This window comes from Eleginops maclovinus, chromosome 7, assembly GCF_036324505.1.
Source record: "Eleginops maclovinus isolate JMC-PN-2008 ecotype Puerto Natales chromosome 7, JC_Emac_rtc_rv5, whole genome shotgun sequence".
Classification (NCBI taxonomy): domain Eukaryota; kingdom Metazoa; phylum Chordata; class Actinopteri; order Perciformes; family Eleginopidae; genus Eleginops; species Eleginops maclovinus.
In genome coordinates, this window is record NC_086355.1 from 13,932,967 (window position 1) to 13,950,642 (window position 17,676).

The 17,676-nt window shown below is 42.3% G+C and overlaps 1 protein-coding gene across 7 annotated transcripts in view; it reads left to right on the forward strand.

The window, feature by feature from the left end:
* Window positions 1–17,676, forward strand: part of dip2a (disco-interacting protein 2 homolog A) — an 85,209-nt gene that overhangs the window by 35,282 nt on the left and 32,251 nt on the right. For all 7 annotated transcript variants that reach the window (XM_063887259.1, XM_063887260.1, XM_063887263.1 and 4 more), the window contains exon 2: window positions 16,840–16,911. In XM_063887259.1, coding sequence (XP_063743329.1) covers window positions 16,840–16,911 — 72 coding nt within the window. The remainder of the gene's footprint in view (window positions 1–16,839; window positions 16,912–17,676) is intronic.

The window sequence follows — 17,676 nt, forward strand, 5'->3', positions numbered from 1 at the left end:
TGCATCTCCAGCTTTACGTTATTATAAATCATTTATTATTTATTATCAAATGTATCAGTTTGAATAAACAATCCTGATACAGATTAAAAGAGTCTTAATATTTTCTTTTACAGTAACAGATAGCACTCACAGTCCAAACCAAACTCTCTTCTCTCTGCCTACAGCAGGTCACCCACAGATACAGAAGAGATATATATACACTGTATATTATATCTTTTAAAATAAAAAGACATTATCATTTCAGTACTCACGGTGCAGCCCAGCTGTAAACAGGAAAACATAAACCCCTGTGCAAAGATGGGGCGTACTATGGTCTGGACGGGTCAAGCGCTTGATATTTTGTGCAGGAATCGCTTTTTGGAGTGATTGCTTTTTTATGGCTTGGCCTTTGTTGAAGAGAGCCGATCACAGAGCACAGCCTCATCAAGAGCAGCTCATTAGAAACACACACACACACACACACACACACACACACACACACACACACACACACACACACACACACACACACACACACACACACACACACACACACACACACACACACACACAAACAGTATGATGGATGAGCACAGGCTAAGTCTTGCCACTTCTCATGACTACACACACACACACACACACTGGAGCCAGGGTTTAGCCCCACGCTGTAGATCTCTCAATCCCTACATGAGTGTGTCAGACCGGCTGCTGGTGCTCCGATTGTATGACTCACACCGAGCTGCTCGAGGCGAGAGTGGAATTATGCTGTTAAAAGTCTTAGATTATGGGATGCTATTCATGACAGTTTTCACACAATTGAAAATCTGGCAACAAGTCTTTGTTATCTTGATAGTTACCACTGGATCAAACAGTATTTCACACTGTACAATGTTTAACCTTACATTCTGTTCTTTTATCATTTATTCTATTTACATAGACTCCTGCATTTTCGTGGTCACTTTCAACATCCTCTGCATCATTTAGCTTATTATGTTTATTTATTTTCCGACATGTATATAGTTTACATCATCGCCACTACTTATTATCAAAATAACCTGCACTATTTTATTCAAATGTATCCTACTCTGTTTCATTTGCACTATTTTTATTTTGTCTTATATAAGATAAGAAGTACTTCAGTAATCCAAAACCGGGATTTGTTTTTGTTGCAGTGGCATAAAACAAAACAAGGCATGGCACATAATTAGAAATTAAAAAGAAGAAAAAAACAATTCTAAAATAGAAACATCTCAAAATAGAAATAAAAATAAACCGGAATTAGAGAACATATGCAGTTGACTGTGAAGATAAAGAATCTATAAACTGTCTGACAAATAAACACTATTGAAGTTAACACAATATAAAGCAGGATATTATAAGAGTGCATATACATATATAATATGTGTTAGTTATTAAAATAATGCAAGTGACTGGACACACTAAAACACTTGGCAGAGTTTATAAATTCAGGATGACAAATTAAAGACTATTGACATGTAAAAACAAATGTATACACATATAGAAAACACACTTTAGTTCATGTTTTGCATGAAATGTTCAGAGAAGGAGGAAAGAAAGGAGAATGAGGAGACGGGGCATGGCATGGCGGTGTCTCCAGGCGAAACATCGCTCTACCCCCCTCTGTTGGACAGATTAATCCCACCGTAAATGTGCACTCTGACAGGGGTGTGGGGGTAGATGAGATTCTATCTTTAACATGGTAAATCTGTTTGATGGAAGCTGTATCTCCGCTGTTATCAGGGTGTGAGTGTATCACTTTATAACAGCACACTGAGATGTGTGTGATGATGTTGGTCCCATTGCAGCTCGGGGGCACAGGATGCAATATTCTGTGATTATGTTAAACCAAAATATGTTGCGTGTATATATAGATGTGTGTGTGTGTGTGTGTGTGTGTGTGTGTGTGTGTGTGTGTGTGTGTGTGGTAGCAGTTGTGGTTTCTGTGCCGCTGAGTAATAGACTCATTAGAACAGGAGCTCTGCACATGTGCTCCAGCTGGACTATCTGTCTCCTCACGGTTCCTCCTCCCTCGTTAATGTTCTGCTCAGTGTGTGTGTGTGTGTGTGTGTGTGTGTGTGTGTGTGTGTGTGTGTGTGTGTGTGTGTGTGTGTGTGTGTGTGTGTGTGTGTGTGTGTGTGTGTGTGTGTGTGTGTGTGTGTGTGTGTGTGTGTGTGTGTGTGTGTGTGTGTCACTATGTGAGTGTAAATATGCGTCTGCCATTGATGAGCACGTGTGTGTGTGTGTGTATGTTTTATTACTGCATTATAACTACTCTAAATGTGTGTGTGGTGGAGGGGTGGATTTTATATTAGACTGTCCCTCTCTTACACACACACACACCATACAACAGGTGTGTTGAAACTATGGCCTGGGGGCCAACTGTGGCCCATTTTGAATTGGCCCTCTGCTAATTCTGAAAGTATGGAATATGCCCCACACCTGAAACTTCTTAAGTGTATATATATCTAAACATATATTACACAGTAGTGTTTGTGTCACAAAGCCCACTTAAATTCAGTCAATTAAAGTTGAGAACATGTTCTAGCAAATCTTAGTTGATTAAAAAAGCCCAATAACTCATTTGCATACCAAGCTTGAAATCGACCCTTCACATGTCCCCTTATAATAAGCAATCAGAGGCTTCTGTTTAAGGGATGAGCTGCCAGTACTTTTTGTAACAAAATTAAGTAAACGCTACGAGGAGCTGTTGTTTTTCTTAAAGCATATTCAAATATCAAACATAATTGACCTACATTAGATTGCTACCTATAACTTAACTTAAGAGGCAATTTACCTCACTTCTGAGTGGCCCCGCCATCATAGAGTGGAGCAGGGATGAGGTATTTCTGTATGCCGACCCTGAAGTAAGCAGCGCATGGGTTCCCTCGAGAGAGAGAAAAAAAGCACTGCGTTTTCTCCATAGGATTTTGGAATATTGTAAAAAATGAGATCTGTGGAAAACGAACCTGTTTGATAAATGCACGTTTTGCACTGCTGATGAATTTAATGTCGGAGAACAAAACGTGATCCGTCTCTGAAATTTATGTCAACCACAGATCTTATTTCGAACTATTTTCCAAAATCCTTTGGAGAAATCCCATGGACTCTGACATGAGGGAACCGAAAGTAAAATGCTAACTCACTTCCGGGTTTTAGGACTCGTACCTGCACCACATTACCGGTATGTTTTTCTGAATGCAGCCCTCTGCGAAAAATGCTTGGACAACCCTGCCATACACATACCTTCCTTCCATTTGAAAAAAAAAAATGGTAATACATGTCTGAATAATTATGTATGTAAAGTACCATAATGTGGAATTGTTACAAACACACCACCGCAGAACTGTCAGTATATATACCGCCATTTTTATTCTTCTCCAGCCTGCACCGGTCTTGTTAACAAGGGCCGGGGCGGTGTTGAGCTGTGGTGTTCAATGTAAAAGGCTTAAGTCCGGCCTTGAGTGCACTATCACTGCTCCACTTAATTGCTTGAGAGAGCACAGTTCAGCCGGCTGTTTGGCAGAGAAAGTAAAAGTGCCACACTGCAGAATTATTGATGAGCAATCACATGCCGACATGAGCCAGAAAGTGTGTAAGCACGTCTGAATGCTCGCATACACACAAATACAGTACGTCTGCATGGGAGCATGTGTAGGGATACAAGTGTTTTGTACATTTGTTCTCAAGGATAGCAGCAGCTATTTTAATATTGATTTACTCTGTCGATTTTACATTATTAGCATTCTACAGGTTTACGACTGGATGGTGGATGAAGTAAATGAACAAACGGAGGTCGAAGGAAATGAGGGGAGGAAGGACAAGATTCAAAAGAAATGAACTTGGATAAACAATGATTTTTGTATAAGGAAGCATTCCATATTTGACACTGCAGAAAGACCCGTGTAGATGTAGTGGTGTTTTTGTTCCGTAAAGTTCTTCAAGGTTTGTAGGAAAAAAAGAACAAGGTTTCAAATACGATACCACTATGTATGTAGTTGTAGAAAACCATGGTTACTTGTACACGTGACTTGACTGTATATTATTGGGTTTCGGCAGGGTGGGTTTGTGAAGCAGAGAGGAAGGGAAATGGAAAGAGGAGCAGATGGTGTTTGGTAGGAGGTGAGGCTTGTGGTCATCCTGTCCAGAGCTGCAGGAGATCTGTCTGAAACGCAGTCGACAAGCAAACACTAGTAATCCCTATCACTGAGTAAAAACCTTGTAACTGCAATAGTTCTGAAACAATAAGTTGGTTAATCATTTAATACTTTTTTTAAAACAAGAATGCCAGTTTCAGCTGGTAAAATCTGAGGATGCTCTCCTTTCGTTTTGTAGTGTGAATTCAATACATGTGAGGTTTTTACTGTAAGTCAGACATTTCAGCTATTTGAAAACATCCACTTGAAAAAGGGAAATTGTGATATAATTTTTCACAATTCTCTTAACATTTTAAAGAGTAGTAAAAAAATAATGACAGAGCTCATTTGATTTTGATTCATCAATATTTATAGCAATTTTCCCCACGTCTCGGATCTTTAGGAGCAACTCATGGCCCTCAAACCATCTCAGTTCAGTTTTATAATTCCATATGAGAATAATTCTTCCCTCAAAATGCCTTGCAGACTTCATTAGTTGTGTTGGAGCACATCGGTCCTGCAGTGTGTGTCCTCCTGCTTGCTCCGTGTTGATCCTCTCTCCTGGATAGTCATGTTTTGCTTTATTCAAAGAGCTGCGTGTATATTTATAGGCACATATTTTCACATGAGCAGTGTTGACAAGAAATAATGGGCCTACGGTATGTTGAAAAGGGTGAGGACAGACACACACACGCTTTCATGTAACCACACACTGATGCTGGGCTCTCCTCCAGGTCATGAATCACAGGCGAGGAACAAAGACTTTTCCGTATGGCTTGTTAGACTCGGAGCAGAGCTAGTTAGCCCTGTCCGCCGACATGAAGATATGGATACACAAACACACAGTCGGGGGGGATAACCTGCATCTCCAACGCCGCCCACTGTATCTGTGGGGACACGCTTTAATTGGATTGCCACGGTGCCCATGTGTAGAGGCTGTTTTGGTGTGTCCAGACACCCGGCCCTATCACACATAGGTGTTTATGTGTGTGTGTGTGTTTATGCTAGCAGCTTAATGGCTAAGCCTGTGTCAGGCCGGTGAAAACATGGTCATTCATATGGTAATAACCAGCCAAAGAAGGGGGACAACAAATCTCTCCACATCCTGTGAGAGCGTACAGAGAAGTGAGCAGATCCCAGAGCGGGATAGGACCCTCGTATGTCAAACACCAGGACGCAGGGTTCCTCTCGGCTGAGAAACATGCTGGAAGTTGTAGACCCCAAGTAGGTTGAAGCCAAACTCAGAAGCATTAGTTCTTCTTTATCCAAGCAGGATTGTGTTATTGTGTTAAATAAAGATTGTATGGTTTTATATGAAGGACAATAATAATGATTGGCTTGTCAGACGTTTAGCAAACAAGTGTTCTTTTAATCCCTAAATGAATCAGAGCTTCGGTGTGTGAAAACATTAACTTCCTGCCTGGGTTATTGTACCAGTCCCCTAAGGAATGTAAAACAGTCAGACTGCGTGCAGGATGTTTGGCTGAGCACCTTTTAATAGCATCTGGACAAGGGTTAGGGTTAAATGTCCCATCGGGTCAGGTCATTATGTACTTCACACTGCGACACATCAGATTGTTGAGTTAGAGAGTATAGCAGGACATTAGTGAAAACTATCAGACTTTGTTTGACTTCTCTCACTCCTCGAAACTGCTCACAAAAAACATGGTTTCTGTCTCTTAATCTCAAGCTGTTTTTTGAGTGAGGACAAGTTGAATGGAGCTCCTGTCTTAGAGTAAGCTGTTCATTAGCAGCCAGTCAGGCACAGACTGTTTGTGCTGATCGCTGCAGCTCTGCTTACTCTACACCATCAGGGCCAAATGACAGCATGGTGTTCTGCAGCTCCAGAGAGATGTTGAGGCAGCAGCAGCAGCAGGGCTGAGGAGCCGGCAGGGAGGACAGTTAGGTTGGCACTCAGAAGCTAAACATGTAAAATACAGGGAGTGAGTCCATTACAGTAGCTGGAGGCGCGTGGTCGTGCTGTAAACAGATTCTTGTGTTCCGTGGCAGAGTCTGCACTGTGAGGCTCCCACACTGGTCACGCCTGTCACACAGATGTCTTGCTCCACCAATCCCGCAGAGACACTCACAGAGGCGACATGAAAGCATTCACACAGAGACATTCTGAAATTTATATTGCAGTTCGTTCAAGCTGGTTCAAATAGCAAAACAAATATGAAAAGGCATCTGATGAGGTCAACGGTATAACGGCCATATTGTTTCCCACACTTGCCTTATTGTTTGTCATTGGCCAAGGTGCTTGACCAAGGTGAGCCTTATGTACAGAAACAGTGTATGATGTTTGAGAGGACACATTCTGAAACATCATGAAACTCTGGCTGAGAGCCACACACACAGACACACACACACACACACACACACACACACACACACATATATTTAAAAGGACATTACTCTTAACTTTACCAACATAATTACCCCGAATATACCCTAATCTTAACCTAAACTGTATATTTTAATATCAAGGCTGCAAAGAATGATTATTTTTATGAATAATCTGCTGATTATTTTCTCTAATAAACTATAAATTGTGTAAACTGTCAAAAACTAGTGAAAAATGTTCATCCGAGCACCTTTGGCAGCACAGCGTTATGCATTTCAATATCATTTTAAACATAGAAAGCAGGAAATCTACATATTTTAGAGACTGGGAAACTGCATTTTCTGACACATGTTAGCCGTGCACTCATTCAGGACGTCATACTTCCTCCTTTGACTCAACCAATGAGTACAAAGCATGACATTTGTATGTTCATGTGTGTTCATGTGTGCAGTAGCCTGATCCTTGCTCTGCTTTAGTATCCACTCTTGAATTCTTCTGCATCTGTTTCTTTGTGAGAGCCGGTGCAAATAATTGCCCATTTGTGTGTGTGTGTGTGTGAGTGTGTGTGTGTTTTCTTCAGCATCAGTGTTTATTTGTGAATGTTAATTATGGCCCGCTCTCGTCTACTCCCCAAATCAGTGCACAGCTGCAGGGCCCCCTGAGCGAGGCAGCGCTACGTCCTATGTCTTATTATTCACGCTATCTGTCTGCTCACCAGTCATACACAGCCTGGAGGATCGGGGGGTGGGGGTGTGTTGGGGTGTTTTGGGCTGTGTGTGTGTGTGATGAGGGGTTATGTATTAGCAAAGTGGTAATGGAGGGTTCATGCAGTCTCCTAATTCGTTGGCACTACTTAATTAAAAGCGATACGACAGTGTGATTGGAGCAGTTGATAAATGGATGGAGACTGAGGGACGCCCATGCGCTTTAGGATCAGAGATGTGTGTGTGTGTGTGTGTGTGTGTGTGTGTGTGTGTGTGTGTGTGTGTGTGTGTAGAGTGAAAGGGGAAAGGAAGTCATTACCTTTTAATCCTATCCTCCTTTTTTCCCTTATCCTCGTCCCCCCTTTCTGTCTAATTTCTCCCTAAAGCCCCTTCCAGTCGCCCCCCCCCCCCCTTTTAGTCTCTCCAGCTGGCTCTCAGTGTCAAGCTCTTTGTCATCTTCAATCAGGCCTTCTTTTTCTGCAACACTTCTCCTTTTTTCCTCTCGTCCCTGACTGTCTTTAACCTTCCAGTAGACGTGTCATTCAGAACGACTGGAGCTATACAAAAGAATAACTCTCGGCACATATTTGTTAGAGCCTTGATGTTGCATGACATCTGAAGGCTTTATGTAAAGTTAGTGTACTGCTGTGCTCAGCTGGGAGTGACATTCAGTGTGACTTGAAAAGGTTTTGCCTGGAAGTTGCATTAGAACGTGGTCCAGTCCTACAGCGTGAAAACATCCTCTCAGTGTCCAGAGAACCTTATGCCACGAGATGAAATGATGAGATGTTTTGTTTCTTTACTTAAATTGGAAAAAAGTATTGACACAATTTTTTAAAAATCAACATACTATGCATAGTAGTAAAAGACCAGCTCCTCATATAGGGCAAAATTAAGTATATGGTACATGTCTTCTGAAGCAACCACTGAGTCAAAATGTATAATAAGTTAAATTAAATTAAATCTCTATATTTAGCAATGCAATGCTAATCTCATTATTGCATAATCTGCAGATAATTTGCCTGATTTAATCATTTTGTCTAACATAAAATAGAGAAAAATGCGTATTATAATTCAATAATAATGATTACTATCATAAACACCAAAAAAACTATATTCTGGTTTTCAATTATGGAGACTTCCTGCTTTTACATCATAATAAACTGATTGTTTTGGAGGGACAAATAAGACTTGGGATGAAAATATTTTACTCTTATATTGCATGTTCTAGACCAAATTATTAAATGATTATCATTTCCTCAATTTTTCATCTTTGACTTCATTATGAAGGGGTCTTCCCTCTTGTTTTCCCCCATTGATTTTAATTCAGTCCATTGAATTCTTAACATGTGGGTTTAAGCTAAGATACAGGAGGTGACTGACCCTGTAGTCCAAGGTGACATGTAGTTCATCTCAAAGTCTAGAAAACAGAGTGGAGAATGCATTGTGTGTGGGCGTCAGCTGGAGTCTTTGTGCGGGTCCATTGCTGTGTGTCCCAGCAAGCAATAATTAAACCTAATTATATGCAGCTAATCATTGAAATGAGCCGCCAAAGGGCAAATATGTCTCTAATTTCTAAAATGAGATAGATGCAAACACCCAGACACTTGGGTGATAAGCCTGCTTGGTCTTCTGTAGTACACACATCAAGCAACCAGTTTAAAAGACAGGGCAGGTTTTTGCTTACCATGAAAAGGCTCCTAATCCCAATAAACCAGCCTAGCTCTCTTTTCTCTGAAATATAGGCTCAAGGTTTCACAATGCAGTTTTGAGATACATATTGGAGTACACGTTGAAAGTTATTTCTGCTTCTCCAAGCCTCAGTTGTGGTGTTATTAATAATTCAAATTCTGTGGTCGCCTGCGTCAGTGAAAAGCTTCTTCTTCACTGTGTAGCAGGGTTTGCACTGCGCCGTAACCCGACCTGCAGAAACGTGTTGTAACGGGCTAATAACAAAGCCTCTTCTGTCACTGTTGTACAGTGTGTGTGTGAGAGATTGGTATGTGGGATGGTTGTGGTGATGTGGTGTGTGTGTGTGTGTGTGTGTGTGTGGGGGGGGGGGGGGGCTAGGCTAATCCAGCAGCCTAGTTTGGGTTTTGTGTGGGAGACCTTAGCTGGGAGGACAGACGGATGGAAAGAGTGAGAGAGAGAGAAAGACAGGGAGCGAGAGAAGGAAGGGGGGTGTCGGGGGCAGTCGATTAAAGAAGGGGGGGAGTCTGGAGCGCCAGGTTTGAGAGAGGGAGGGGAGTGATGGGAAGGAGAATGTGGGAGATGGGGTTTGTTCATTCTCCTGCTCTCACTACGAGAAGAGACAAAGGATGCTGAAGGGCCTGACAGCAGGACTTCTGAGAGTTTACCTGTTAGCTGTTAGCCTGTTAGCTGTTAGCATCCGCTGACCTAACTGCCTGTATAGAAGCTGCTGGCTTCTTCTTCTTCTCATTCATCCGTGTGTCTGTGCATCTCTCTCTGCTGAAGACCCCTCCCTGCTGACCTGCTTTCTCCCCTGCAGTTGCATGTGAGTTATACTGCCTCTCCGTGTATCTTGAAACTATTTAATAGGGGTCTTATGAGGTCTTTACTGTACTTTTACTTTTTCCTGCTACTTGGTTTATGTCTTAAGGACAGACATGTGGTTGTATGTGTATTAGGGATCTGTTCCATCTCCATCTATCCCTCTCTTTGTCTCTTATTCATATTTATGCTCCTTTTTCCCCGGCATTACTGGTCAGATATAAGTGAGAAAGAAGCTGTAGTAAAACAAGTATTTGCCCATTTCCTATTGGCAGGGAAAGTTATAGAAATGATGGATGACAATGCACACCTGAAATAGTTCCTGATCCTCATATAAACTGTTGGAGTGGAAAAGATGAGATTTCAGCGGCTGTCTAGGTTAGCGCCGGGATTTGTATGCCAGAGAGCTAATGCTAAATGACAGCTGGCTGCTTCTGCTTTTGTTGCCGGCAACACACACGACTGGAGAGCAAATGCTTCCCTGTCTAAATATTTAGCCGTGGTTTGTGGCTGAAGGGCAGACGGCGTGGTTTGCTGGTTTGGCAGCAGTGTTGGCACTTTGAGGGTCAGCTTGGCACAGGAGCTGACACTAAGGGAGGGGAGGGGGCTCCTCTCTGGCTGGCTGTCACTTCGGAAGAGAGGAAGGCAGAGACTGGATGGTTTGGATTGGATAGCAGTTAACGTACGAATGAAATGAGTGTTGCATTAGTGAGCACAGCGTTTCTCAATGTGATTATATATATATATATATATATATATATATATATATTATAATTATTCATATCCGATGTTAAATTCATAATGGCATTTCTCCTCTCAGAGTTTGTGATAATTTGTTAAAACTGAACCTGCCTTTATTCTGTTTAGAGCTAAAACAATAAACCGAAAAACCAACCAGCAACTACTAAATCAATTCATTCATTCTAAGTAATATTTTAGAACAGTAATGGTCAAAATAAATTGGTGTCTCCTTCAAAAAATTAAATATTAGCCCTTTGTTTCTATGACAATAAGCTGCAGATCTTTCAGTTTTGGTCAAATGTAACAATGACTCGAATACGTGATTTTGGGCTTGAGAGATTATGAAGGACTGGCATTACATAGTATTTTCTGACATGGTTATTTTGGAAACAGATTGAACGATATTGAAAACAGATTGTTTTATAATTAGATGATACATTTAAGTAATGACAACCCTGGTCATGTAGAAATTACATTTGGAAAATCTATCTTAGTATGAGAATTTGAAGCAGTACTTTTTACATGATCCTTTAGTTAGGGTTAGGGTTAGTTAAAGTGTCATCACACTTTAGTGTGGCTTAATGTGGGAGAGGCCACACACATAAACACACACTTAAGGCGAAAGTTAAGCGCAAGAGTTCACAAACACAGTACATGTCTGGCTTCCTGCATCTAAAGGGGTGATTCTAAATCTTTTTCCAGCTGCAGATTCATTTTTCAGCTGTCTCATTAAGGTGGGTCTTAAGTAAAGCCAATCTCCCCATCTTCATTCAGAGTTCCATTATCCCCCACCTGATGTGTTTGTGCTGACTTGTAGAGGAATGTGCTATGTTTCAGTGTTTCAGTCCTGATTGAAAAGCTCTGTCCGGGCACATGCAAGGTAATTCTCTAATGGGCCTCTGCTCCACTCAATAGCCATCAGTCGATTAAAGTCAATCAGCCCCAGCAGAGGGCAGCAGGCTCTCCGCCTGTCACTGTTCTGACTTGTCACAAGATTGAGCGTCTCTTTTTTCGAAATTGGATTCCGTGCAGGGTGAGAGGAATGTTGATGGTAACACGATTTTAAGCACGTGTCAGAAGAACATCTCGAACACAAACGCTTGCCACTTAGAAAGGATGGAGGAAAATATGGACATGATATTCCTTTGCTCGTTGCATTTTCCTTTTGAACCGCTGCAGATAACTCAACAAAGAGCTCAAAAGATGACTAGAATGCTTAGTATGCGCGGAGAGTGAAGCCTGCAGGGTGAGAGGAAGGTAAAGAGGGTAGAGGGGAGGGATAAAGGCCACAAAGTCGACGGGTTTTGATGAAGGTGGATGCCGCTGCGAAAAGAAAACAGTCTTAAGCCCCTTGAGATATTCTCTGACCTCCCCCCCTCCCCTCTTGTGCTTTGGTTCATCTCCCTCTTTTGACACATTCCATCTCATTTTATTTACTGGATCCCACCGCCCTCCGTCCCCCAGGTGCTTGCATGAAGACACCCTTTCTCTTTTTTCTTTACAATTCAATTACATGGTACAGCCTGTAGTCAGCGTGGGAGGGTGGAGGGCGGGGGAGGGTCAGATGAAGTGTTTCCCACTCAGCTGTAAATATTCTGTAAACTACAGCTTGCAATTTGATGTCACGCTATAAGCTTCCCTCCATCCATTGCTCCATCACTCTCTTCTCTGAGTCCCCCCCCCCCCCCCTCCGTTATTCCCCAGAGGGCAGGCCACATATTGACATTTGTATCCTCCCATTTTTATCTCGTGGTGGCACTCGAAGCTCAATCTCAGGAGGGAAATGGAGCATCTTTTGTCAATAAAACACACAAATAAATGTGCAGGCGTATAGAGTGGTGCAGAGATGAAGTATTTCTGTGGGCCGACCCGGAAGTATCTGCGCACGGGATCTTATTTCTATAAGATCTGTGGAAAAGGAACCTGTTCTATAAATGCACGTTTTGTTCAGTCGGATAATCTCCTCGTCTACCCTACTTTTATTATTTTCGAATCATAAATCTAATCACCAGAAGCAAAATGCTAACGTTATGCTATAAACCAAGTACAGACGAGTACAGCAGGTTCACACGATTTCAACGCCAACTTAAGATGTTTCAACTGACTTTCGTGTGCTTGCGTATTTTAACAAAACTTTGTCTTTTAGCCAAACTGAATTTAACTAGAAGTCAAGACTGTTTCAATTACCAGTAGGCCTATCAGTCAAATTTAGCGGGAGTGTTTACGTGTTTGCCGTAATGACGTACAACGTCCTTGACCACTTCTGTAGCCTAGTCCTATTCAGCCACTTGTGAACAACCATCGTTTTTCAGACACGTAAACTCTTCAAACATCTCCAGTAGGATCACTGCTGATGTATTTAAAACGTGATCTGTCTCTTGAATTTGTGTCAACCACAGACCTTATTTCGAGCTATTTTCCAAAATCCTTTGGAGTAATCCTATTGACTCTGAGACGAGGGAACCGGGAGTGGTAAAATGCTAACTCACTTCCGGGTTTTAGGACTCGTTCCTGCACTTCTCTATTGTAAAACACTCGATCCTCACGGTAAATATCCTGATGCTGTGGCGCCTCAGACTTTTTGTTTTGCTTTTGTCAAAACTCAGTGCGAGGGGCATTGTTTACCGCTGAATGCTTTGAGTCCATTCCTCCATATTTAATGACGAGGCTGTTTGTTCCCAGAAGAAAAGATTAGCTTCACTGGGACATAACTTGATGGATCAGTGTGTGCAAGGGGCCGTCGTTCGGGCCACAGAGACCGCTGACCAGAATTCGGAGCCGCTGCGGAGAATAGCCCTCTATTGTGTGGTTGTCAGGCTGCTTGGCTTGCTGCGGTGCGCGCACACACACACACACACACACACACACACACACACACACACACACACACACACACACACACACACACACACACACACATACTGATGTACACACACATACAGGCTGAGACACTTACCCCCAGAAAGAGTCAGTGTCGGGTCGGCCTGTGGACAGCGCTGTTATTGTTGCTAGCCTCCAGCGCTACTGGACATTTAACAGTGTGGGCATTCAGCTGTTACTGGTGACTCAGCGCGGCAACCAGTGTGACCCACAGCACCTGCCCTCACACTGACACACTGTTGGGGAGATCAAAGCTAGCTGAAGAGTATTCAGTTTGAAAAAGGATGGTAAAAATACACGATTAGGACCCTAGCATGTGATGTGGGACACGGGAAATGTAAAAATGTATATTTTATGAATTAATATAGGTTAAATATGTCGATAAAGGGCGAGTACAATAAATGGGTGAGGGTTTAAATCAATGCACATAGCCCTATCACCTTTCCACTTAACCTTCCACTTTTATGACCCCCACTGAGAGCCTATAAGGATTAATATAAAGCACACAGTAGGATCCCTATTCAGTGTTGACATCTTCTAGATAATCTGACCACTGAGAGTTGACTTTTGTGAGCATTTCTGGCTTCCTGCCAAAACAATGCACATGTCAAGTCAAGAGGCTGTTAGACTTTGACACTCCTCCCAGCCCCTCTGTGTGACTGGCATATTTTCCTCTCCTTCCATCTTCAGGGGTGTTGGAGCTTGTTTGAGAAAGGTCATATATGAGAGCATAATTTATTTACATTCTCATGGTGAGGGTGTGAGAGGTGCTGTCAGTCAGCCCTCTCTCAGTGAACCAATATGTCTGCCAAAGAGTGAGCCCCCACCCCATCAGCTTCAGCATAGCTTTGTCCGATGTGCACAAACACAGTGACTTCTCACATCCCCAAAACACTCAAGTCAGTGACCATGACTTTGCTGTATCTTGAACAGGACTGTGGATTTGTTTTCAACACATTTTGACAGTTTGTTAACTCTGTCGTTTAGTGGTGAGGAATTCAGGTGTTTCAAGCTTTTGTAAAGTTGTGTTCTCAGGGAAAAACAACAAAAGACTATTACATCATCTGTGGAGTTGGTGAAGCAATCACCTGATTAGAGATGGAAAAACGAAACTTTTCTTACTACCTTTTCTTACTACCTTTTATAGTTGTCATACGCTATATAGACAAAATTATTGGGACACTCCTCTTAATCATTGAATTCAGGTGTTTCATTCAGTCCCATTACCACAGGTGTATAAAATCAAGCACCTTTTTTTCTGGGGTTGGCCTTGTCCCGTTAGTTCCAGTAAGAGGATTCTTAATGCTTCATCTTATCAAGTCATTTTGGACAATTATATGCTTCCAATGTTGTGGAAATAGTTTGGGAAAGGCCCTTTTCTGTTCCAGCATGACTGTGCCCCAGTGCACAAAGCAAGGTCCATAAAGGCCTGGCTGGATGAGTTTGGTGTGGAAGAACTTGACTGGCCCACACAGAGCCCTGACTTCAACCAGGCTGAACACATTTGGTATGGACTAGAACGGAGATTGCGAGCCAGGCCCTCTCGTCCAACATTTCTGACCTCAGAAATGCTCTTCAGGAAGAATGGGCAAAAATTCCCACAGACACACTCCAAGATCTTGCAGAAAGCCTTCCCATAAGATTGGCTGTTATAGCTGCAAACGGGGCACCAACTGCATATTAGTGCCTAAGAATTTGGAATGGGATGTCATAAAAGCTCCTGTAGATGTAATGTGTAAGTGTCCCGATACTTTTGTCTAAATAGTGTATCTGTCAATACGTACTGATAGGGTGTCAGGCTTCTCTGTTTTCAAACACGTGCTAACTGGGATATTTTAAAGATGGGGTATCAGAGATTTATGTTTCTATATTCTATATTTTTTAGGATAAGGACATGACATTGTGATTTTATCCTCTTAGATTAGCAACAATACAAGCACTTAAGCAGCGCCGGGTTTGTGTTTTTTGTTTGTTTCTTCCTGTCCATGTTTTCACAATCACAATCCTAACAACAGACATTAGCTCCTTGCTATATCTACTCTACACCTTGCCAAGCCTTGAGACAATTAGCACTGCTAAAGGTCCTCTATTATGCAAAATGCACTTTTTGATATCTTTTATACATAAATGTGTCCCAGGTGTGTAAGTAGACTCACAAAGTGTCAGAAAATACAACCCTCTCTCTTTTCCTCTTTACCCACATCTCTAAAAACGGGGGTACAAACGAGCTGATCCAGATTTGCTGCCGATATGACATAATAACCGAAATGTGGGCTGGCTTTACATCCAACTCATGGCAACCTCCCACCCACGTGACACGTCCCAACCTATCGTCCCCCTTATACAGTCGCGAGCTGAATCACCTCCGCAGCACCTCGGTGTGTCTGTGTGTTCAGCAGGATGTCTGCAGGAGGGACATAGAGTTGTTGTATAATACATATAATGTCTCTGTTCTAGTGGTAAACACTGAGAAGTGTTTCAGAAATAATGCTTGATGTGGCTTGGAACATAATATGGCGTTTAATCACGGCAGCGTTTAGCTGACTTTTTCCCGGTAGAAAACGTTCAGAGGAGACGCATGACGCTCCAAAGGGGCGTGGCCAGCTTCAGCTCAAATTTAAAGCGACAGTCACAGAATCAGCACTTCAGGAACAGGGCTGAAATAGAGGGGGATGAGGCATGCTACAACGGGTGATCTGTTTGGTATTTTGAGCAAAATACTTCACAGACAAGTTTTGTATGGATATGCGCTACAATATATTGTTCAAATATAGCCTAATAGGAGACCTTTAAGCTACAGTTTATACCCTGCTGCAATCTGCAGAGCTTTAATATTGACTGATTGATATTCACCCAGCTCTCTGTGCCCTCATTTCTCCCTTACTTCTTTTACTCTAGTTAGATTCCAGGCTGAGAGAAGTTTGCACGTTGAAGTTCCTTTCCAATTGAGCTATTAAAATAACATGCGCCTCGATCTTATTTAACTGACTGCCTTTTAATAATGTGTGGGGAGACAACTGAATGCGATCCAGTTCATGCTGACATCAGCAGAAGCCCTTTTTTTTTTACTTCTGGTAAAAACACTGCAAGGGAAAATGTTCCAGGCGCACCAGACAAATGATCTTTTAAATGCCTCTTGTCTAGTCGATGTTATCATATAAGTATTTCAAGGGGAAGGGTGAAGGCATCTCACAATCGCAATGTCACTCCCTGAGTTTAAGAGAAAGATAGTTTCCAGTGGGTGAGGGCCGGTCATCTGCCCCCACAGCCCTCCTCTGGTGCCCCGTGGTGCCAGTGCAACCAGCCTGGCACTTGTCCGCACACATGCACGCACGCACGCACGCACGCACGCACGCACGCACACACACACACACACACACACACACACACACACACACACACACACACACACACACACCGCCACACACCATCAGGGCATGGCTGAGCTAATGACTCATCTCTCTTCCCCTCCTCTTCTCTCCCTGTCTGTCTCTCCCTTTGTATTTCTCTGTCTCTGTCTGTACAGGGGACATCACTCAGAAGGGCTATGAGAAGAAAAGAGGCAAGCTGCTGGCCCCCTACATCCCACAGATACAAGGTAAGACCCCGGCCTGCAGGACATTCACTAACCTGAGCAGGTTTTTTATCTTTGCTCTGGCTGCCTTTTAGCATAGCAGTTAGCATAGAGTCCTTGCAATAGCATAGGCCTACACAATGAGAAAAAGTATACTGAGAATAATAGGAGCAGCTTCATTTACACACAGCATCATTGAGTGTAAAGTGAAAATAAATACAATCCAAAAACATTAAAGACAACTAACTCAGAAGGTTCATTTTGTTTGAAGTTTAGAAAATAGACTATATTTTGTTTGAGCGGTATGGAACATCACATGGTCTTGAGAGCTGTGAAGGGTGTTGACACATCTATACTTCATTCATCTGGTTAGATATGGTTTGTTGTTGTTGTTTCCTTGATTCCTCGGGTCTGTTATTATGTCATTATGTCATATTATGTCATCGCCCCGCAGCAGCCATATATCACAGTGTATGTCGTAGCCAAATGAAAATAGACGCTAATCATCCGATGCCAGGAAGACCTACAGTAATGGATTTCTAAATGTTCTGTGTCTCTGCTGTAATGACACATTTGGTCTCATTTGAATGTTGAGTGTGTTTGTGTGCTGCTCTCATAACACTGAAGCGTAGCTCTAATTATTTAGAGGAATGTTTTATATATTTATTTTTTAAATTTGAAAAACAGGAGGCTTAAAGTTCCCCAGATTTATGTCACTAGTTATTGTCGGCATACATTTATATATCAATTCCGAGTATTTTTAGCCCAAGCAGTCAGTCCAAGGTGCCT